The following is a 25248-nucleotide window of genomic DNA, read 5'->3' on the forward strand; positions in this document are numbered from 1 at the left end:
GCTTTTTTTTATGTTTTCTGGACAATGAACGTCAATACAATGGCATGAATGGCAACAGATCAGCACACAGCAGACAATATTTAACCAATGACACAGACAGGTTCACATCTGGGGGCTTCACCATTGAGTCGAGATTGTAGATGAAGCTCACAGAGCTGCTAAGACAAGATAGAGGTCATGCCATGCTATGAGCATATTGCATAAGTCCTCTACCCACTCACGACTTTCACACACCAAATAAGAAAAGTGAATGTTTGTGCATGTATATACCATAAAACCATTCACAGTATATAATTTATTAGAATATTTTTCATTTAAATACTTATTTTACTTTTTTTGTTTCCTGTATCTAGCTGACCATTTCATCTGTCAAACTGATGTTGAATAACACATACCTTTTTAAAAAAAATCACACTGCAGACCAGAAATCACATAATACCATTTACAAAATTGACAAAATTGCAGAAGAGTCTGTCACAGAGTACCTTTGCAATTGCATTGCAATAGAACTAGTGTGGGCTCAGGTGAAATCATATGTTGCACACATGAATAATTAAAAGACATTGTGTTTTTAGAGTGTGGGGCTCAAGCAGTATTACTCTCATAAAATAGAAAAATAGTCACACACACACAAGGCATGTCTTTTACAAAAGGCATGGCAATGAGGAAGTGCACTGGAACACAGAGTGGAAGAGTTGATGACAAGATTAGGGGATGATAGCAGCAGTTGCCAAGACAGTGATAGTGATGTAGGAGATGTGGCTAATGATGACACAAACTGAATACTGTGGCATCTACCCTCTTCCATAAGATATGGGTAAGAAATGCATCTAAGTATTAAAATACGTATTGAAATACTGAAACATGATGACCTTTACTTTATTTCAACATATACACTCCTGGAAATGGAAAAAAGAACACATTGACACCGGTGTGTCAGACCCACCATACTTGCTCCGGACACTGCGAGAGGGCTGTACAAGCAATGATCACACGCACGGCACAGCGGACACACCAGGAACCATGGTGTTGGCCGTCGAATGGCGCTAGCTGCGCAGCATTTGTGCACCGCCGCCGTCAGTGTCAGCCAGTTTGCCGTGGCATACGGAGCTCCATCGCAGTCTTTAACACTGGTAGCATGCCGCGACAGCGTGGACGTGAACCGTATGTGCAGTTGACGGACTTTGAGCGAGGGCATATAGTGGGCATGCGGGAGGCCGGGTGGACGTACCGCCGAATTGCTCAACACGTGGGGCGTGAGGTCTCCACAGTACATCGATGTTGTCGCCAGTGGTCGGCGGAAGGTGCACGTGCCCGTCGACCTGGGACCGGACCGCAGCGATGCACGGATGCACGCCAAGACCGTAGGATCCTACGCAGTGCCGTAGGGGACCGCACCGCCACTTCCCAGCAAATTAGGGACACTGTTGCTCCTGGGGTATCCATGAAGCTGGGCTACGGTCCCGCACACCGTTAGGCCGTCTTCCGCTCACGCCCCAACATCGTGCAGCCCGCCTTCAGTGGTGTCGCGACAGGCGTGAATGGAGGGACGAATGGAGACGTGTCGTCTTCAGCGATGAGAGTCGCTTCTGCCTTGGTGCCAGTGATGGTCGTACGCGTGTTTGGCGCCGTGCAGGTGAACGCCACAATCAGGACTGCATACGACCGAGGCACACAGGGCCAACACCCGGCATCATGGTGTGGGGAGCGATCTCCTACACTGGCCGTACACCACTGGTGATCGTCGAGGGGACACTGAATAGTGCACGGTACATCCAAACCGTCATCGAACCCATCGTTCTACCATTCCTAGACCGGCAAGGGAACTTGCTGTTCCAACAGGACAATGCACGTCCGCATGTATCCCGTGCCACCCAACGAGCTCTAGAAGGTGTAAGTCAACTACCCTGGCCAGCAAGATCTCCGGATCTGTCCCCCATTGAGCATGTTTGGGACTGGATGAAGCGTCGTCTCACGCGGTCTGCACGTCCAGCACGAACGCTGGTCCAACTGAGGCGCCAGGTGGAAATGGCATGGCAAGCCGTTCCACAGGACTACATCCAGCATCTCTACGATCGTCTCCATGGGAGAACAGCAGCCTGCATTGCTGCGAAAGGTGGATATACACTGTACTAGTGCCGGCATTGTGCATGCTCTGTTGCCTGTGTCTATGTGCCTGTGGTTCTGTCAGTGTGATCATGTGATGTATCTGACCCCAGGAATGTGTCAATAAAGTTTCCCCTTCCTGGGACAATGAATTCACGGTGTTCTTATTTCAATTTCCAGGAGTGTATTTCCAAACCTTTTCTTTTTACTGGGTTAAAACAACAGTCAACAGTGCAATAATATTTTATTAATGACCAGTTTCGACTTCATGTAGAAGTCATCTTCAGGAAAAGAGCACCATCTGGCTGCTGCTGGTGGCTCCATGGAGGCTCACACAGCAACACGATAGTAAACTTTTCTTTTTCATTATGAAGAGAGTATGTTTTGATCTCCTGAGGTTATTAGTTTTATTCACACTTCAACACTATGGCACTGTAATGGCTCTACAACTTTCTGGTGTGATATTCGTAGTCAGGCGGCCAGGACAGTTTCTATCCATTGATTTCACGCCCTTATCACAGATGCATAGCAGCATTGCCAACTGCCACAGACATTCTTTCAGCAGCACAACTACAATCTTTCTGCCTAATTTGACACATGCTGATATTGCAACCTCTGACATTAACGTGAGATGATGGTACTGGCTTTTCAACTTCATTTGACAGTTCTTCAAAGGTCTTTACAATCACACAAGTGAAGGTGCTGCCCAGCCTAAGTGTATGATACCTCTCTACAATCTACAACTGCTTATTATTGGTGCACTGTTTACACATCTCCCAAGTTTTCATTTATTTAGGCCACTCTTCCTGGGTGTTGCAAATATCCCAAATTTAAGTATAGGTTTTATAGTATGTATAGGAATACAGTAATATAAAACTGTCAAAATGATTACACACATAATACAAAATTGTCAAAATGATTACACATGTAATATATGTATATTACCCAGCACAAAGTAAAACAAAACTATTTGTAAGGCTGATGCAGTTTTGTTCAGGCCTAATTAATTCAAAGATCTAATATCATGACCTTCAATCACTAGAAGAGTCACTGGCCTAGAATGTCAATCAATACAAGTACTCTATATTTCAAACTGCGAGCAGTCTCTTCTTCCTCAATGTAAATATAAGCTGGTGGCCATTTGCCCAGAGCCAATTAACTGTAACTGGTAGTCTAGTCCACATCTACATCTACATACATACTCCGCAATCCACCATACGGTGTGTGGCAGAGGGTACCTCGTACCACAACTAGCATCTTCTCTCCCTGTTCCACTCCCAAACAGAACGAAGGAAAAATGACTGCCTATATGCCTCTGTACGAGCCCTAATCTCTCTTATCTTATCTTTGTGTTCTTTCCGCGAAATGTAAGTTGGCAGCAGTAAAATTGTACTGCAGTCAGCCTCTAAATTTCCTCAGTAGCGATTCACGAAAAGAACGCCTCCTTTCCTCTAGAGACTCCCACCCAAGTTCCTGAAGCATTTCCGTAACACTCGCGTGATGATCAAACCTACCAGTAACAAATCTAGCAGCCCGCCTCTGAATTGCTTCTATGTCCTGCATGCTATGTGCTGCATGCTAATAAGATTGTTCATGAACTTACTCTGTTGTGTTGTTTTGCAGGATCTTTTAGCACTGACTAAATTCCACTGAGCCCCAGGCTGATACTACACTCCTGGAAATTGAAATAAGAACACCGTGAATTCATTGTCCCAGGAAGGGGAAACTTTATTGACACATTCCTGGGGTCAGATACATCACATGATCACACTGACAGAACCACAGGCACATAGACACAGGCAACAGAGCATGCACAATGTCGGCACTAGTACAGTGTATATCCACCTTTCGCAGCAATGCAGGCTGCTATTCTCCCATGGAGACGATCGTAGAGATGCTGGATGTAGTCCTGTGGAACGGCTTGCCATGCCATTTCCACCTGGCGCCTCAGTTGGACCAGCGTTCGTGCTGGACGTGCAGACCGCGTGAGACGACGCTTCATCCAGTCCCAAACATGCTCAATGGGGGACAGATCCGGAGATCTTGCTGGCCAGGGTAGTTGACTTACACCTTCTAGAGCACGTTGGGTGGCACGGGATACATGCGGACGTGCATTGTCCTGTTGGAACAGCAAGTTCCCTTGCCGGTCTAGGAATGGTAGAACGATGGGTTCGATGACGGTTTGGATGTACCGTGCACTATTCAGTGTCCCCTCGACGATCACCAGTGGTGTACGGCCAGTGTAGGAGATCGCTCCCCACACCATGATGCCGGGTGTTGGCCCTGTGTGCCTCGGTCGTATGCAGTCCTGATTGTGGCGCTCACCTGCACGGCGCCAAACACGCATACGACCATCACTGGCACCAAGGCAGAAGCGACTCTCATCGCTGAAGACGACACGTCTCCATTCGTCCCTCCATTCACGCCTGTCGCGACACCACTGGAGGCGGGCTGCACGATGTTGGGGCGTGAGCGGAAGACGGCCTAACGGTGTGCGGGACCGTAGCCCAGCTTCATGGAGACGGTTGCGAATGGTCCTCGCCGATACCCCAGGAGCAACAGTGTCCCTAATTTGCTGGGAAGTGGCGGTGCGGTCCCCTACGGCACTGCGTAGGATCCTACGGTCTTGGCGTGCATCCGTGCGTCGCTGCGGTCCGGTCCCAGGTCGACGGGCACGTGCACCTTCCGCCGACCACTGGCGACAACATCGATGTACTGTGGAGACCTCACGCCCCACGTGTTGAGCAATTCGGCGGTACGTCCACCCGGCCTCCCGCATGCCCACTATACGCCCTCGCTCAAAGTCCGTCAACTGCACATACGGTTCACGTCCACGCTGTCGCGGCATGCTACCAGTGTTAAAGACTGCGATGGAGCTCCGTATGCCACGGCAAACTGGCTGACACTGACGGCGGCGGTGCACAAATGCTGCGCAGCTAGCGCCATTCGACGGTCAACACCGCTGTTCCTGGTGTGTCCGCTGTGCCGTGCGTGTGATCATTGCTTGTACAGCCCTCTCGCAGTGTCCGGAGCAAGTATGGTGGGTCTGACACACCAGTGTCAATGTGTTCTTTTTTCCATTTCCAGGAGTGTATTTTTTTTAACTGTATAGCTGAAACCTGTTTTATTCACTATGTTATTTATATAACTATGTTATTTATATAACTTGTAACACGTAATGTGTCTTGAACTTTTGTGTATGGTCAGTTTTTGAGAGGGGAAAAAATGGTGATAAGGATTTTGGAATGACATAGTATTATTATTTCTATCCTAATGGATGTAGAAGAATTCCAGTTTTCTTATGAAAGAGGACGCTTTGAAACTCATACAGCATCAACTTTAAAAATTACAGCAGCAACAGAAGCAACTGGTGTAGCAACTGCAGAACTGATTACTATATTTGATCTCAACACCCTTCGTTACATTCCCAGCATTTGATAGTGTCTGTGAAGACAGGAAAGACTTTGTGAGAGATTGATGTTACCATCCTGGGGTAACTCATTTCACAGACCAAGCATTAAGGTAATTACTGCCTGACCTGGTGCAATCCATAAATATTTTGACTGTTATGAAAGTTTCTTATCTGAATGGAACATTCCTCACAGGACCTTGTAGACCATACAGAGGTATGTACCTTTAACACATGATACATGTAGTATCGAAGTGCTTGGATTTATTAAATTGCAAGAAACAACCTGGATAATCTGATATGCAATCAGTCTGTGAATTACAAGGCATAAATTATTGTTGCCATTTCAACTGATTCAATTTGGGGTGTAGCTACTCATATGCACACAGCCTCATATGAAATTGTGTAATGCAGAATATATGGCTTTTACAATCATGTGTTAAAGCCCTCAACTTGAATACTTCATCAGTTAAGGACATCTTTGAAGTTTCCTGATTGTTCATAATGGCTTGTGAAAATGTCATACAAAGGACAGTGCACTTACCACAGCACCTATTTACCAAACTATACACACTTATCTGCATCCCCAATATTACCATGCTCTGCTATATTTCCCAGAATGCATCAAGGAATAGAATACCCATTTTGCCATGCCTTTATTAACACTGTGTTGAGCACATACCAACATTCTGTAACAGAATGAATAATGTCATGTGTTTGGCTGAATGGAATACGCACACACAAGGTGCATCCACCAGTTATACCCACAGACAGAAAGTTACGTCACAGCCGCACCACTGCCGGACATTAATTACATTTTTGGCTGGACACCAGAGCAACGACAACATTCCTTGTAGCCTCAACCGACCAGCATGTGAGATGCACTGCTTTCAAAATGCAGCGTAACATATGCCACACACTGGTAGTCACTCCCCCCCCCCTCCCCCCCCCCCCCCCCCCCCATGAACCATGGACCTTGCCGTTGGTGGGGAGGCTTGCGTGCCTCAGCGATACAGATAGCCGTACCGTAGGTGCAACCACAACGGAGGGGTATCTGTTGAGAGGCCAGACAAACGTGTGGTTCCTGAAGAGGGGCAGCAGCCTTTTCAGTAGTTGCAAGGGCAACAGTCTGGATGATTGACTGATCTGGCCTTGTAACAATAACCAAAACGGCCTTGCTGTGCTGGTACTGCGAACGGCTGAAAGCAAGGGGAAACTACAGCCGTAATTTTTCCCGAGGGCATGCAGCTTTACTGTATGATTACATGATGATGGCGTCCTCTTGGGTAAAATATTCCGGAGGTAAAATAGTCCCCCATTCGGATCTCCGGGCGGGGACTACTCAAGAGGATGTCGTTATCAGGAGAAAGAAAACTGGCATTCTACGGATCGGAGCGTGAAATGTCAGATCCCTTAATCGGGCAGGTAGGTTAGAAAATTTAAAAAGGGAAATGGATAGGTTGAAGTTAGATATAGTGGGAATTAGTGAAGTTCGGTGGCAGGAGGAACAAGACTTCTGGTCAGGTGACTACAGGGTTATAAACACAAAATCAAATAGGGGTAATGCAGGAGTAGGTTTAATAATGAATAGGAAAATAGGAATGCGGGTAAGCTACTGCAAACAGCATAGTGAACGCATTATTGTGGCCAAGATAGATACGAAGCCCACACCTACTACAGTAGTACAAGTTTATATGCCAACTAGCTCTGCAGATGACAAAGAAATTGAAGAAATGTATGATGAAATAAAAGAAATTATTCAGATTGTGAAGGGAGACGAAAATTTAATAGTCATGGTTGACTGGAATTCGAGTGTAGGAAAAGGGAGAGAAGGAAACATAGTAGGTGAATATGGATTGGGAGACAGAAATGAAACAGTAAGCCGCCTGGTCGAATTTTGCACAGAGCACAACATAATCATAACCAACACTTGGAGGAATGGGGGAAATAAATACAGTAGAAGAAGAATGGGTAGCTTTGAGGGATGAAGTAGTGAAGGCAGCAGAGGACCAAGTAGGTAAAAAGACGAGGGCTAGTAGAAATCCTTGGGTAACAGAAGAAATATTGAATTTAATTGATGAAAGGAGAAAATATAAAAATGCAGTAAGTGAAACAGGCAAAAAGGAATACAAACGTCTCAAAAATGAGATCGACAGGAAGTGCAAAATGGCTAAGCAGGGATGGCTAGAGGACAAATGTAAGGATGTAGAGGCCTATCTCACTAGGGGTAAGATAGATACCGCCTACAGGAAAATTAAAGAGACCTTTGGAGATAAGAGAACGACTTGTATGAATATCAAGAGCTCAGATGGAAACCCAGTTCTAAGCAAAGAAGGGAAAGCAGAAAGGTGGAAGGAGTATATAGAGGGTCTATACAAGGGCGATGTACTTGAGGACAATATTATGGAAATGGAAGAGGATGTAGATGAAGATGAAATGGGAGATATGATACTGCGTGAAGAGTTTGACAGAGCACTGAAAGACCTGAGTCGAAACAAGGCCCCCGGAGTAGACAATATTCCATTGGAACTACTGACGGCCGTGGGAGAGCCAGTCCTGACAAAACTCTACCATCTGGTGAGGATGATGTATGAGACAGGCGAAATACCCTCAGACTTCAAGAAGAATATAATAATTCCAATCCCAAAGAAAGCAGGTGTTGACAGATGTGAAACTTACCGAACTATCAGCTTAATAAGTCACAGCTGCAAAATACTAACACGAATTCTTTACAGACGAATGGAAAAACTAGTAGAAGCCAACCTCGGGGAAGATCAGTTTGGATTCCGTAGAAACACTGGAACACGTGAGGCAATGCTGACCTTACGACTTATCTTAGAAGAAAGATTAAGGAAAGGCAAACCTACGTTTCTAGCATTTGTAGACTTAGAGAAAGCTTTTGACAATGTTGACTGGAATACTCTCTTTCAAATTCTAAAGGTGGCAGGGGTAAAATACAGGGAGCGAAAGGCTATTTACAATTTGTACAGAAAACAGATGGCAGTTATAAGAGTCGAGGGACATGAAAGGGAAGCAGTGGTTGGGAAGGGAGTAAGACAGGGTTGTAGCCTCTCCCCGATGTTGTTCAATCTGTATATTGAGCAAGCAGTAAAGGAAACAAAAGAAAAATTCAGCGTAGGTATTAAAATTCATGGAGAAGAAATAAAAACTTGGAGGTTCGCCGATGACATTGTAATTCTGTCAGAGACAGCAAAGGACTTGGAAGAGCAGTTGAATGGAATGGACAGTGTCTTGAAAGGAGGATATAAGATGAACATCAACCAAAGCAAAACAAGGATAATGGAATGTAGTCTAATTAAGTCGGGTGATGCTGAGGGAATTAGATTAGGAAATGAGGCACTTAAAGTAGTAAAGGAGTTTTGCTATTTGGGGAGCAAAATAACTGATGATGGTCGAAGTAGAGAGGATATAAAATGTAGGCTGGCAATGGCAAGGAAAGCGTTTCTGAAGAAGAGAAATTTGTTAACATCTAGTATTGATTTAAGTGTCAGGAAGTCATTTCTGAAAGTATTCGTATGGAGTGTAGCCATGTATGGAAGTGAAACATGGACGATAAATAGTTTGGACAAGAAGAGAATAGAAGCTTTCGAAATGTGGTGCTACAGAAGAATGCTGAAGATTAGATGGGTAGATCACATAACTAATGAGGAAGTATTGAATAGGATTGGGGAGAAGAGAAGTTTGTGGCACAACTTGACCAGAAGAAGGGATCGGTTGGTAGGACATGTTCTGAGGCATCAAGGGATCACCAATTTAGTATTGGAGGGCAGCGTGGAGGGTAAAAATTGTAGAGGGAGACCAAGAGATGAATACACTAAGCAGATTCAGAAGGATGTAGGTTGCAGTAGGTACTGGGAGATGAAAAAGCTTGCACAGGATAGAGTAGCATGGAGAGCTGCATCAAACCAGTCTCAGGACTGAAGACCACAACAACAACAACGGTAGTCACTAGAGCTGACTTTGGGCACCTGATAGGTGTACATCAGTCATGTGTCTGCTGAAGTTCATGAAGATAACTCAGAATGAGTCATGAATATATATGGACTGAATTTCTTTAATGCTTTTGGATTTTAATTAACTGATTTGTCTGAGGTCCATAGTCATACATCACTGATCCAACAAGAATTTCGAAGGCCACATCCCTCTTCATGCTGACAGCACCCTTCAGTTTTCACAGGCACAGCTTGCACTATGTACTGTCACAAATGATGTGCTAGGAGTTCCACTGAAAGGCCTGAACAGCAGTTCTCCACCACATTTCATCTAACACTTCTGACATCCCCACATTACTGTCCTCACATCTGATGGGTCCCTGCAAATTTCCAGAAACTAAAAGACAGTGAGCAATGCAAAATCAATCATTAATATGTTATTTACCTGCTGAGATTCCTGGAGGAGTTATTTTCCTGGCAAGCAGCTGGTCATTTTCCTCAAATATTCAACTCATGGAAGAATAATTTTAGCTACCACTCAATGGGATCACACACATTCAGAATGATCTATACTCTTTCTGGCTTGTACCAATATTTGTACAATGATTTTTGGTATCACTAACATACTAGCTAATATTCACAGTTTATAGAAGAACAGCTTTCACGTTCTACACCAATTTGTGTACACCTCAATAAGGTCATAATCATGGGAAGAAACCAAATCAACAACATGCACAACTGGTGACAGATATTCTTGATAATAAGGTAGGTGAGTCTGCAGTGAAACCCAGGAAAGTGCTAGTTCTTCCAGCATGATGATGAGTACTTGTGACATATTCTCAGAAAGGATGGGGTACGGCCTGTGTTGTTCTCTAAAATACACCATTAATTCCCACCACAAAGCCACAGTGACAAATTAAAATCTGTGCTTCATCCTCGACAGTCACAATTTTAGTAGTACTGAATGAATTCTATAAAACCAACTTCATTTACCTGGATCCCACAATGCAAACAGACCATCAAACAATTGAAACCCCGGGACTGTGCCTCGTACACCTCACACCAGGCCACTGACTCACTTTGATAACATATGCTTCGGTATATAGCCTCACTGCTTGCTGGAGGAATCATAACATCCTATCACATGTGATTCAAAGAGATGAAAAGAACTATTTACAAAAAGAGAAAGAGGTATAGCCTTTCTTTTATAATTCAGACAATGCACAACTAACACCAAGTCTGCTGATAACTTGCCCTGGCTTTGTCTTCTTTACTTTCCACAATTTTTGCATGTCCTCTTTTTTCCATATCAATTACAGCGCTGAATGCTGTCTAGTCACCACTAAACAGTAAGTATCTAAGGTCAGATGACCTGTTTGGCGCAGCAGCAAATTTGTTTATGGGCCATTACATTGAGTTACCCATAAAATGCCAAGAACAATGTTTGGTATTTAAAATATCAGTGTCATATAACTGAAATGATTTAAATAGTGCACGCCATGAAATTACCTAGGAGGCATGAATGTTACCTGTGTCTGGAATGATGCCTCGTGGCAACGATGAGAGCACGTCATGAGTTAATTAATATGTTTACAACCAATGTACATATTCTATACAAATCATGGATGCATCTTTGTGTGTGATTAGGTATGTCTTTGAACTTGTAGCATATCATGCACTGAAGGCTGGCTGACTGCATCATGACTGAAGGCCACAATTAGAGGGAAATGAAACAGAAAGAAACATTCCTGATCTAGATGTATAACCTGTGTTTCTCTTGTACACCTTAGTACACATTGATTTATTGTTCATACTCATTGCTACAATTCTTTGTGGCAGACTTATATGCCCTGCCATGCAAGGAATCACGTCCACATCTGGTTTTGATTCAAGGGAAGCGGAAAACTTAAATTTGAGTCGTCTGCTTCACTGCTGAAAAAACTTAGATGTAAATGACTCACAGGTGCATCCCTTGCTGAAGTAGTTTTTCGGAAAATGTTTTATTTTCTGCATAAAAAAATTAAAAACTATAGGTTTTGGATTCACATGATTTTGTGCTATGCAACTGTTCTAAAATCACTGCTTACAATACTTCGAAGATAAGTAACTCACTGCCCATAGTTCAATGAATTTACAGTGAATTGTATGAATTACGATGGCAAATGGAAGGGAGGCAGAAATTTTCATCTTTTTTTGAAGTGCATCTCCCAGACATGTATGGAAGCACCCAAAAATTTAGTTATTCATTCCTGAATGTTTTTCAGTTCTCCAGTTCAAAGGTGTCAAGAAGACTGTGCCCCTGTCAGCTTCCTCCTTTTAGAAACTTACAAACCCATCAATGGTTATGAGCAATGCTGCTACTCTTCACTTGGTAGACTTTAGGTTATACGATGATGTGCACAAAATGTAGCTTAATTTCAAGATGTACACACAAATATCTGAATATGTTAAGCTGCGTCCACACTGACCACATAACACAAAACACTTCCTGTTGCTGGTACATCAAACAAAGCAGAGGGTTTATGTGCACTCAGTTTGGCTGTGGCTTTATTGTGTTGTGCAAAACTGTAGATCCAAGGAGTTCTGTCATTCACTGATAGATGGCAATGGCACCATTTTCATGGTCGTGTTTGACAAATTCATCACAGTTCAGTCAACTGGCTTGAAATATTTATAAATTATATACACAAACCTTCCTCATAAGTCAGTCTACCTATTAGTAAAAACCCTATCAAAATCCCTAAAGCAGCTCCTGAGATTAACCCAAATATGCAGAAAGAAGTGCAGAGGACTTGAATTTATCTATTAGAAACGTTTATCATTTTACTTGTCTCATCCAACTTCCACAATTTTAGAACGTCCTCTTTTTTTTCTAGGTTAACTGCAGCGTTTGATGCCACCAACTCACTACCAGTCGCTCATTTTCCAACCACCTAGACATCGGGCTATGCTACAGAACAATCTGTCACCACAACCTCCATTCCAAAAAATAGTATAGATGCAAAAAGAGATATTGCCAGTTTGTTGTTCTGTTCCTTTTCTGTTTGTATATGTATGTTGCCATACATGACATCATCATTATGTTACAGGGCACAGGTAATATCTGGTACTGATAGCTTTAGTTGGCCTTTTTTCCCTACGTAACTCTGTACAACTATTTTTATCAACTTATTGCTAAGTGTTTGAGTTCCAATCTAATTGCTGTTTTCTGTATTTCTATTAGTGATCCTTTTTTCTGCCTGCTATACAACTGGTTATGGGTTGCTTGCTACATTATGATCTGTCATCTGTAATATCAGACATTTTGGAGTTTCACTACAGCTAAAAAACATCATTTGTTATAAAGTATAAAAATACCCCAAGAACAAAAATTCTTGTATTAAAATAATTTGTAACTTACAGCAGTTGCTGAGGGAACTGGAAGCACAAACGACTCTCAGCCATTAATTCATGTACACAAATGTCACCACCAAGTCCAGAATGGAATCGGTATGTCTGAACATATGGTGAAGCAAAGAGTTGAGGAAGGTGACCCTGATTGGGCAGCTTCATTCTGGTGCCAAGGCGAGGAGGCAGTGACTGTGACCGTCTATGTGAGTACACCTGCTAAATAAATGAAACAACAATAAATTTTCCTGGTACCATTAAGACATCTTCAACAGCAATGGAGTATCACCTAATGCTTCTTAAAGAGTAATTACTATCATGGTTTGTCAGAAAGTGCTGACAAAAATTATTGAGGTTGTCTTGATTAACAAATGATGTTTCTAGAGTGACACTGTCTGAATTTGGAAAGTAGATTATAAATGACTGCCGATATAACTGAAATGAATGATACAATGAAATCTCACAGCTTCTGTCAATCATATGATGTAAAATTCAAAAGTTGTATTTTCTATTTGAGTACACTGAGATGCACCATGCAATCAAATAAAAGATGAAAAATTGAAACAGATATAATGTTCAAACTTTAATTTTGGCTTGAAAATGGAGTTTATCTTTCAAATATCCCAGACAACATACGAGCAATAAATATATTGTAGCAACTGGACATTTTTTTATGAAATCATTTGGCTTAGGCTGTTAAAACATTATTTATTGTGATTGCAATGCAGAAGGTTTATTACTAATTAATATATTAATCAAATAATCTTTGTTGAATATGAAATTCCTTTCCACATGCCCAAGTTTCCAATACATCTGTAGTGTTTGCAAGGAAACTTATTATGTGTTACATCAACAATCAGTGGTGACTGAAGGGCAACAAAAGTAGCATGAACACAATAATAATAGCTTCTGCATGCAGTACATGAGAAAATTAGTATTTTATATTTTTATCTACACACCAAATAAGAAAAGTAAGTGTTGTGCATGCACATGAGATAAAACCATTCATAGTACATAATTTATTGAAACAGTTTTTAAAAAAGGAACTTCTTATTCAACATCTGTTTGCCAAATTAAATGCTCTGCTAGATAAAGGAAACAAAAAGGAAATAAAGTAGCATAATTATTAAAATGAAAACTTCCTCTGACACAAGTACAGCATTGTGGAGTTATTACTTCTTTTTTAATGTCATATCTGTGCCTTAATATTTTTCATTTATAGTATATCAGAGCACTTTTTTTCTCATCACAAAATTATCAGTTTCATGGATGGAACGCTTTTTAAGTATGTGCACAATACAAATAAGGTATTGTGGTTACCATACATTCATAAGTGGACTCAAAACATGTCAGCTAGAATGGTGTGGTGGTGGTGGTGGTGGTGGTGGTGGTGGTGGTGGTGAAAGGGGTTTCCAAAGGACACTACACCACAGATCAACTGAAGTATGACAAAAATAAATGTGGTTACTAGTACAATATTATTAAAAATATTAACAGATTTCACACTGAATAACTGACTCTGCATTTGTGAAAGCTTAAGGAACTGTTATGATAATGTGACCACACATCCCCAGCTATGAATATCCTCTACATAAAAGCTATGAATATCCTGAACATAAAAGTATGAAGAGAAAAAGTTAGTGAGGTCTCCTAGCACAGTAACTTTCAACACCAACTACACTTTGCCTCAGGCTGGTAATATTTGTTTACATTACTTTCTCCTTCACTGGTAGGCAGAACCTGAAATGGAGCTGATAAGATAAGAGGCAGGATGCTCTCTACCACAATCTGCTGCATGTGTGATACTTCCCTAATTTTGTCTTGCCTTTTCTTCTTATATCACACAAAACAGGTCACAAAATGAAACATAGCTCCACCTATTAATCAAAACCCATCACTAACAACTAATTGATGCTACACAGTGATTTACAATGTCTATATTAATCATATTAAATCACTGGGTATCACCTTCCAGCATAGCATCGAATGACGTATTCTGTTGCTTGGAGGTAACAATTAACTGTGAGTAGTCTTACAAAACACATGATGATGTAACACGAGTGAATTTTAAGTTAATATGTCTAATTCAGTATCTGATTATTATATCAAATTACATAATCATTTCTCACTTTTTAATGTTTTAAGTACATGGAACTAAAAGTACACACAGAATGACACAACTTAGTAGTTTTCTACAGATAAAGTTTTCACACATACATCTACAAAAATTCCTTAATGCTACCTCCACTACTCATTGAAAAAATATGCAACAATCGTTCAGAAAAATTGTTACACATGCAATATTGGGGCTCATTGCTCATTAACCACAGCAGATAGATACATGTTCTTAAGTTTCTAAGATCAGTCACAAGTGCAATGTGTGTACTGTTTATAGTCTTAATAATTTATTAATGAAATGAAAATATGAGTGTGGATTTCTTATCACAACTCAAATTTTCAAAGGGGAAAAATCCAGCGTAATTCAATTTGCAGATCTATAACAATGTGATTCAAAGAATAATTAAGTATGCTGTTTCTTGTTGTATACAGACAGAAAACAAGGACAATCCATTAAAAGAAGCAGCCGTACGTTATGAAAATCAGATTCAGGTGACACATAACATGACACATCAAATAAATGATAGGTATCCCCCAGTTACTTACACCCCATGATGCATTTTGGGGTAGATGTACAACTAAAATCATATATGAGATGGCTGTTCATTTGGTACATCAGTATGTGACGACAACTTTTCCTTCTCCGTTACTTATAAAGACGATAAGATTCTTCTCAAAGCAATCCTCACTATGTGGTGGGTATCACTTTCAGTATCTCTCAACCATTCTACAAACTGGTACTGCAACCGCCTGAGAAAGAATTGTGATTGTTCCTTATTGTGTCAATTCAGTGAATATATAGTTGGTAAACTCTATATAAATATTTATAAAAGGCTTAAGTTAGAAGTGTTATCAACTCATAGAAGAAAAAAAATCAAAAGTACTAAGATACAAACAGTTTGGAAATTGAAGCTTATCACAGCAAGAAAAAAATATGAAGCAAACTGAACATTTGTGACATATTAAAACTGCATATTGCACCAAGACACAAACCCTGACACCTGCCTTTCTGGACAGTGTGCTATCAATTGCACTACCTGCAAGAGCCAGTTATCTGTGTTAGAGTCAAAAACTTGCACACTGTTTCAACCTGTCACAAACATTCAGTGCTGTGTATACTCCTCCTAAAAGAGTAAATGTCAGAATGTAAATTGTTAAAAAACAGGAAATGTTTTTCAATGTCCTTGCTTAGCATGGTAACTGACCAAATTACGATAATTTGTTTTACACCTCTGAGTGTATATACTTAATAATCCTTCAATATTTTTCTCTATTATTATTATTATTATTATTATTATTATTATTATTGTGAAGCCTCAAATGTTTCTCTCCAGTCAGAGATGTTTTGTAAATTACGTTGACAGTAGAACAAATGTACTGAAGTTAAATGTGGGATGATGCAAGTGAAGGATCACCCTGAACTTAAAATTGGTTAGTCTTCTAAAAACTTGGTACTGAAATTACTGCTCTTACCTCCTTCACTTTGACTTTTCTCCAGCTACTATCTTAACATATGACTATCAATTGTGTGTCCTTAAACGTCTTAAACACACAATAATACAAGGACTAGATACACAACAAACACCACAGGCCATGGAACTTTAACATGGCACGGCCATAAATGGGCACAATGTCCAAACACGTAACAGGTAATACTGTTTATACAATTGCTCATAGTCTAATCACATATAGTTCTCACAGGTGTGTTAAGGCTGAGGTGCACAAAACAAAGAAATCAACCAGAAATGTGAGACATTTTCCCAAAATTGTTTATTATATTGTCATCACATGAATTTACTGAATGCTCACTGAGAGAGAGGCAGAAAGACACACACCATTCTTCACGTGCTGAATAATACTAAGTCATTTCTTGCTACTCTTCCATTTTGTCTACCTAAGCACAATTGTTTACTATCTACATTTACATTCATGAGTAGTGATCTTCCAATGATACATCACTGCTGTCTTCTGCATGTTAGCTTTTTCCTGTTTCACTTTATATGAGGCTTAATATAGTTTTAAAAAGTAATTTAAGATTCAAACGATGTGCAGCTGAAATAATTATTAATTATCTTGATGATGTATTCACACATTAGTTGACTAGAAGTGTACTACATTATCAAGGAACATCCAGAAATTAATTAAATTTTATTGACACAGGACCAATAACAACAGAAACAACGAAATTACATATTCAATGCAGGTGCCATGTACTACAATAACAGCATCTATATTTTTATTTCAATCATGTAATTTTTCACAGATTACTTAATATATAAGTGATGCTAGATTGTAAAATGAGTGAAGAGGTAAATTAAATTTTAAAAAAAAAAAGTGTAATAAAATTTTTTATTTCAGACATCTCAATGGAACGGCAGATTTAAAGCAGTAAAAGCTCTTGGAAGGAGTAATGAAAAAGAAGAACATACAAAGAAAAAATTCTTTGCTATTATGTATATCAATATGTCACAACGATGAATCCAGCGTATTCGAATAGATGCATGCAGTATTTCATTCTATTCAGTTTTCATCCAAGTTCAGATGTCAACACTCTGGTTACTGAAAGATTATCATGGGCTAGTAAATGACTAGGGACACCTCACACATTCATTCAATTAGCAACAGGTTAGATGGATGAGCAGAATAGAAAAGAAACAGTGTCTGTTTTACATATAAGTGTTAAACATTCCTTGCACTATATGGATGAATACTGTGTTTATGAAATACAACTCCATGTATGTACAGAAGAAATGACACCAAACCAATCTCTACAGCTTTGCCAAATCAGTAGTAATCCCTGTAGGAAACAGTCACAATTTGGAGTGCATTACCAAAATTTTACATCATCACATTGGGCATTCATGTGATATGATGTTTGATAATGGTTGATGCATTCAGATCTACTGTCCCAATTATACTTGAGAAATGTTCCAGCAGATTACACCAAAATAAGACAGATGTGGGGAAAAATAAAAATTAAAAGCCACAATGCCATACTCCATATTGACTAGCCTATAGGAAGTACACACACACACACACACACACACACACACACACACACACACACACACAGTCTATGTTGAAGTAGGAGTAAATTCTAACAAAACAATGGGATTAGCACAGCTGTAGCAGTGTTCCAATGTTCCAGGGTTTACAATCTGTCATTGTCATGTCAACTACACTTCAGTCATTTCATGCTGACATTCAAACTGTGAAGTCCAGTTCTGACATTATGTTGCTTCTTGTGCATGCAAGTGTTCATGTGCTACAATTGTGTATTTAAATGACATGAATAATTTGAATGAATTTCATGTTGAGAATGTAATGATGTCAAGCTCTATCAAATGTCAGTTTTCCTGTTCCACAATACTCCAAGAGAACATTTTAAATGAATGGAATAGGAACAGAAACCAAGGTGTGTGCCTGTTGAGCATAATTAGATGACTTAGCTGGTGGAACACAGCTTGTGGAAAGCTGGTAACTAGGTTTGGTTCATTTAGTTTTAACCTGTCCCACATTAGTAATTCAGTGTATGCTCCACTAAAAAACACAAGAATTTGATCTTTCATACCTTGTTCATGAAAATGAAACTTTCACACACAGTAATTTATGAGATTTAAAATAACAGAACAGTGAGAAATTAAGAAGAATTGGATGATTTCAGTGCAGTAGGAAAAACATTTTATTCAAATGATATAAAAAAACTAGCAGATAAAATAAATACTAGACAGACAGCTTTTAAAAAGGTTTTGCACTCCACTCCTGACCACAGACTAGGAATAGCTATTGGGTAAGCCACTCCGATGTGCAGTACTGAATTTTTGTCACCAACACACAATGCCTCTAAAAGTCACATGACTTAATGATGCTTACCTGTGAAAATAAACTGTTTCTCCTGTCACATATTTCAATTCGTATCCTTAGCAGCAACAGTTTTTCACTGGTTCTTTTACTAATAAATAATTATGTAAAAACAGTTAAAGTATGAATAATAATAATAAAGTTTCACTCTTTACGTAAAATGTAAAAAAGCATTGCTATCCCATAAGCCATGTGATATGTACTATTTAATGTTGAAAAAATGTTAAATAGTCTATGCACATTGCTTAAAGGAAATCATTACACATTGTGATGCGTTAATGGAGGTAAATGTACACCTGTATTCCCAGTACAGTTCGACAGAGCACACTGTGTATCCAGTTGTGAACAAGACAAAAAGGATTATGTACACTCAGTCTGTCAACATACCTTGAAGGATCATATCAAGTTTATACTGTGCAGGTGTAGTCGGTTTACAGCAAGAGGGGGTTGTCCGCATAGAAAGTTGTCCACAAAACTGGCATTCACCACGGTAACATCATACAAAATTTAATATCGTGTGAAATTAAACACCAAAGATCTGCCTTGTAGTTTCGATCCATAGTCAACAATACCACCTGATGACTGCCACCTACAAGTTACAGCTCTTGGGTATCCTGAAGAAACTGCAACGGAACTGTGGACTGTTTATTTAAAGGCAACAGGGGGGGGGGGGGGGGGGGGGGGGGGATATGTAGACGCAGGCAGTATACGATCAGCCTGCCCTCTATGTATTCATGAAGATTATCAGAACATCACCCCTCCCCAACAACTTCAGAAAACAAGACATTCTGAAAATAGCCCACAAAGTTTTTGATATCATCATTTTAAATGTGGCTGGAGCCAGAAAATGACTTAACTTCTCATTCCACAACCTAGACCTGAGGCTACATTGCAGAACAGTCTGTCATCACAGCCAATTTCTTCTCCATTCACATTCATTAGCTTTGTAAATTCAGAACCAAACTGTTAACATTCCTACCTAATCTTGACAATGGCCTACACTACAGATCAGTCCATCAGCACAACCACTTTTCTTCGATGTTAATTCACACATTTACCAACAGAGGCACTACGTCTGTGAGTCTGTGGCACCTGTTTGTACAGACTTTGCAATACTCCCTATTACAGGCCCCAGTTAGTGTAACTGACTTTCCTTCAATGCAGACTAACACTTAAGTTTAGACAAAATACCATGATTCATTAACAAACAAAACAAACACACATTACATCATACACTCTTTTGAAATGAACAAGAATACAACAAAATGAAGCAGCAACTTCAGTCAACTTCATATGTGCTTGACACTCGTGATACTATAAAAATTTGGCCATGAAGCCATATAGCAGCAAAAATTTCATTGTACTGGCCATATCTTCATTCACAGCAACAGTCAATTAACAGCTACTGAATTTCTTTGCCATATCCATAGCAATTAACAATTCTGACCACAAAACAAAGAACTCACCAATACCTTCAATTGCAACCAGTCACTAATACCATGACGAGTAAGTTTCAGAACACTGAAATTCAACACTTGACAGAGCCACCACATATTACATAAGTTCCCCTTCATTGTTGTTGTTGTTTTTGTGGTGGTGATGGTCTTCAGTCCAGAGACTGGTTTGATGCAGCTCTATCCTGTGCAAGCTTCTTCATCTCCCAGTACCTACTGCAACCTACATCCTTCTGAATCTGTTTAGTGTATTCATCTCTTGGTCTCCCTCTACGGTTTTTACCCTCCACACTGCCCTCCAATACTAAATTGGTGATCCCTTGATCTCTCAGAATATGCTCCACCAACTGATCCCTTCTTCTAGTCAAGTTCTGCTACAAATTTCTCTTCTCTCCAATTCTATTCAATACCTCCTCATTAGTTATGTATGTGATCTACCCATCTAATTTTCAGCATTCTTCTGTAGCACCACATTTGGAAAGCTTCTATTCTCTTTTTGTCTAAACTATTTATCGTCCAAGTTTCACTTCCATACATGGCTACACTCCATACAAATACTTTCAGAAACGACTTCCTGATACTTAAATCTATACTCGATGTTAACAAATTCCTCTTCTTCAGAAACGCTTTCCTTGCCATTGCCAGTCTACATTTTATATCCTCTCTACTTCGACCATCATCAGTTATTTTGCTCCCCAAATAGCAAGACTCATTTACTACTTTAAGCGTCTCATTTCCTAATCTAATTCCCGCAGCATCACCCAATTTAATTTGACTACATTCCATTATCCTTGTTTTGCTTTTGTTGATGTTCATCTTATATCCTCCTTTCAAGACACTGTCCATTCCATTCAGCTGCACTTCCAGGTTCTTTGCTGTCTCTGACAGAATTACAATGTCATCGGCGAACCTCAACGTTTTTATTTCTTTTCCATGGAGTTTAATTCCTATTCCGAATTTTTCTTTTGTTTCCTTTACTGCCTGCTCAATACACAGATCGAATAACATCGGGGAGAGGCTACAACCCTGTTTCACTCCCTTCCCAACCACTGCTTCCCTTTCATGCCCCTCGACTCTTATAACTGCAGTCTGGTTTCTGTACAAATTGTAAATAGCCTTTCGCTCCCTGTATTTTACTCCTGCACCTTCAGAATTTGAAAGAGAGTATTCCAGTCAACATTGTCAAAAGCTTTCTCTAAGTCTACAAATGCTAGAAACGTAGGTATGCCTTTTCTTAATCTAGCTTCTAAAATAAGTCGTAGGGCAGTATTGCCTCACATGTTCTAACATTTCTATGGAATCCAAACTGATCTTCCCCGAGGTCGGCTTCTACCAGTTTTTCCATTCATCTGTAAAGAATTCGTGTTAGTATTTTGCAGCTGTGGCTTATTAAACTGATAGTTCGGTAATTTTCATATCTGTCAACACCAGCTTTCTTTGGGATTGGAATTATTGTATTCTTCTTGAAGTGTGAGGGTATTTCGCCTGTCTCATACATCTTGCTCACTAGATGGTAGAGTTTTGTTAGGCCTGGCTCTCCCAAGGCTGTCAGTAGTTCTAATGGAATGTTGTCTACTCCCGGGGTCTTGTTTCAACTTAGGTCTTTCAGTCCCCTTCAAACATGCCATATTTCAAATACGGCACCCAGGCATGATGTAAAATAACTCAACATCGTGGTATGAGTAGATAAGTAGTTGTTAGCATCCTACTTAGACAATAAATGGGCATCATTTGGTTTCAATATGATGGACATAAGGAATTAAGCCCCCCCCCCCCCCCCCCCCCCATGAACCATGGACCTTGCCGTTGGTGGGGAGGCTTGCGTGCCTCAGCGATACAGATAGCCGTACCGTAGGTGCAACCACAACGGAGGGGTATCTGTTGAGAGGCCAGACAAACGTGTGGTTCCTGAAGAGGGGCAGCAGCCTTTTCAGTAGTTGCAAGGGCAACAGTCTGGATGATTGACTGATCTAGCCTTGTAACAATAACCAAAACGGCCTTGCTGTGCTGGTACTGCGAACGGCTGAAAGCAAGGGGAAACTACAGCCGTAATTTTTCCCGAGGGCATGCAGCTTTACTGTATGATTACATGATGATGGCGTCCTCTTGGGTAAAATATTCCGGAGGTAAAATAGTCCCCCATTCGGATCTCCGGGCGGGGACTACTCAAGAGGATGTCGTTATCAGGAGAAAGAAAACTGGCGTTCTACGGATCGGAGCGTGGAATGTCAGATCCCTTAATCGGGCAGGTAGGTTAGAAAATTTAAAAAGGGAAATGGATAGGTTGAAGTTAGATATAGTGGGAGGAACAAGACTTCTGGTCAGGTGACTACAGCGTTATAAACACAAAATCAAATAGGGGTAATGCAGGAGTAGGTTTAATAATGAATAGGAAAATAGGAATGCGGGTAAGCTACTGCAAACAGCATAGTGAACGCATTATTGTGGCCAAGATAGATACGAAGCCCACACCTACTACAGTAGTACAAGTTTATATGCCAACTAGCTCTGCAGATGACAAAGAAATTGAAGAAATGTATGATGAAATAAAAGAAATTATTCAGATTGTGAAGGGAGACGAAAATTTAATAGTCATGGGTGACTGGAATTCGAGTGTAGGAAAAGGGAGAGAAGGAAACATAGTAGGCGAATATGGATTGGGGGACAGAAATGAAAGAGGAAGCCGCCTGGTAGAATTTTGCACAGAGCACAACATAATCATAACTAACACTTGGTTTAAGAATCATGAAAGAAGGTTGTATACATGCAAGAACCCTGGAGACACTAAAAGGTATCAGATAGATTATATAATGGTAAGACAGAGATTTAGGAACCAGGTTTTAAATTGTAAGACATTTCCAGGGGCAGATGTGGACTCTGACCACAATCTATTGGTTATGACCTGTAGATTAAAACTGAAGAAACTGCAAAAAGGTGGGAATTTAAGGAGATGGGACCTGGATAAACTAAAAGAACCAGAGGTTGTACAGAGATTCAGGGAGAGCATAAGGGAGCAATTGACAGGAATGGGGGAAATAAATACAGTAGAAGAAGAATGGGTAGCTTTGAGGGATGAAGTAGTGAAGGCAGCAGAGGATCAAGTAGGTAAAAAGACGAGGGCTAGTAGAAATCCTTGGGTAACAGAAGAAATATTGAATTTAATTGATGAAAGGAGAAAATATAAAAATGCAGTAAGTGAAACAGGCAAAAAGGAATACAAACGTCTCAAAAATGAGATCGACAGGAAGTGCAAAATGGCTAAGCAGGGATGGCTAGAGGACAAATGTAAGGATGTAGAGGCCTATCTCACTAGGGGTAAGATAGATACCGCCTACAGGAAAATTAAAGAGACCTTCGGAGATAAGAGAACGACTTGTATGAATATCAAGAGCTCAGATGGAAACCCAGTTCTAAGCAAAGAAGGGAAAGCAGAAAGGTGGAAGGAGTATATAGAGGGTCTATACAAGGGCGATGTACTTGAGGACAATATTATGGAAATGGAAGAGGATGTAGATGAAGATGAAATGGGAGATACGATACTGCGTGAAGAGTTTGACAGAGCACTGAAAGACCTGAGTCGAAACAAGGCCCCCGGAGTAGACAATATTCCATTGGAACTACTGACGGCCGTGGGAGAGCCAGTCCTGACAAAACTCTACCATCTGGTGAGCAAGATGTATGAAACAGGCGAAATACCCTCAGACTTCAAGAAGAATATAATAATTCCAATCCCAAAGAAAGCAGGTGTTGACAGATGCGAAAAATTACCGAACTATCAGCTCAATAAGTCACAGCTGCAAAATACTAACACGAATTCTTTACAGACGAATGGAAAAACTAGTAGAAGCCAACCTCGGGGAAGATCAGTTTGGATTCCGTAGAAACACTGGAACACGTGAGGCAATACTGACCTTACGACTTATCTTAGAAGAAAGATTAAGGAAAGGCAAACCTACGTTTCTAGATTTGTAGACTTAGAGAAAGCTTTTGACAATGTTGACTGGAATACTCTCTTTCAAATTCTAAAGGTGGCAGGGGTAAAATACAGGGAGCGAAAGGCTATTTACAATTTGTACAGAAACCAGATGGCAGTTATAAGAGTCGAGGGACATGAAAGGGAAGCAGTGGTTGGGAAGGGAGTAAGACAGGGTTGTAGCCTCTCCCCGGTGATGTTCAATCTGTATATTGAGCAAGCAGTAAAGGAAACAAAAGAAAAATTCGGAGTAGGTATTAAAATTCATGGAGAAGAAATAAAAACTTTGAGGTTCGCCGATGACATTGTAATTCTGTCAGAGACAGCAAAGGACTTGGAAGAGCAGTTGAATGAAATGGACAGTGTCTTGAAAGGAGGATATAAGATGAACATCAACAAAAGCAAAACAAGGATAATGGAATGTAGTCTAATTAAGTCGGGTGATGCTGAGGGAATTAGATTAGGAAATGAGGCACTTAAAGTAGTAAAGGAGTTTTGCTATTTGGGGAGCAAAATAACTGATGATGGTCGAAGTAGAGAGGATATAAAATGTAGGCTGGCAATGGCAAGGAAAGCGTTTCTGAAGAAGAGAAATTTGTTAACATCCAGTATTGATTTAAGTGTCAGGAAGTCATTTCTGAAAGTATTCGTATGGAGTGTAGCCATGTATGGAAGTGAAACATGGACGATAAATAGTTTGGACAAGAAGAGAATAGAAGCTTTCGAAATGTGGTGCTACAGAAGAATGCTGAAGATTAGATGGGTAGATCACATAACTAATGAGGAAGTATTGAATAGGATTGGGGAGAAGCGAAGTTTGTGGCACAACTTGACCAGAAGAAGAGATCGGTTGGTAGGACATGTTCTGAGGCATCAAGGGATCACCAATTTAGTATTGGAGGGCAGCGTGGAGGGTAAAAATCGTAGGGGGAGACCAAGAGGTGAATACACTAAGCAGATTCAGAAGGATGTAGGCTGCAGTAGGTA

The 25248-nt window shown here is 40.4% G+C and overlaps 1 protein-coding gene across 1 annotated transcript in view; it reads right to left on the reverse strand.

Annotated features, from left to right (window-relative positions):
* Positions 1-25248, reverse strand: part of LOC124794682 (inositol polyphosphate-4-phosphatase type I A-like) — a 272042-nt gene that overhangs the window by 92466 nt on the left and 154328 nt on the right. The window contains 1 exon segment of the mRNA XM_047258226.1: positions 12869-13071. Coding sequence (XP_047114182.1) covers positions 12869-13071 — 203 coding nt within the window.

Source organism: Schistocerca piceifrons, chromosome 4 (genome assembly GCF_021461385.2).
Source record: "Schistocerca piceifrons isolate TAMUIC-IGC-003096 chromosome 4, iqSchPice1.1, whole genome shotgun sequence".
NCBI classification, from domain to species: Eukaryota; Metazoa; Arthropoda; class Insecta; order Orthoptera; family Acrididae; genus Schistocerca; species Schistocerca piceifrons.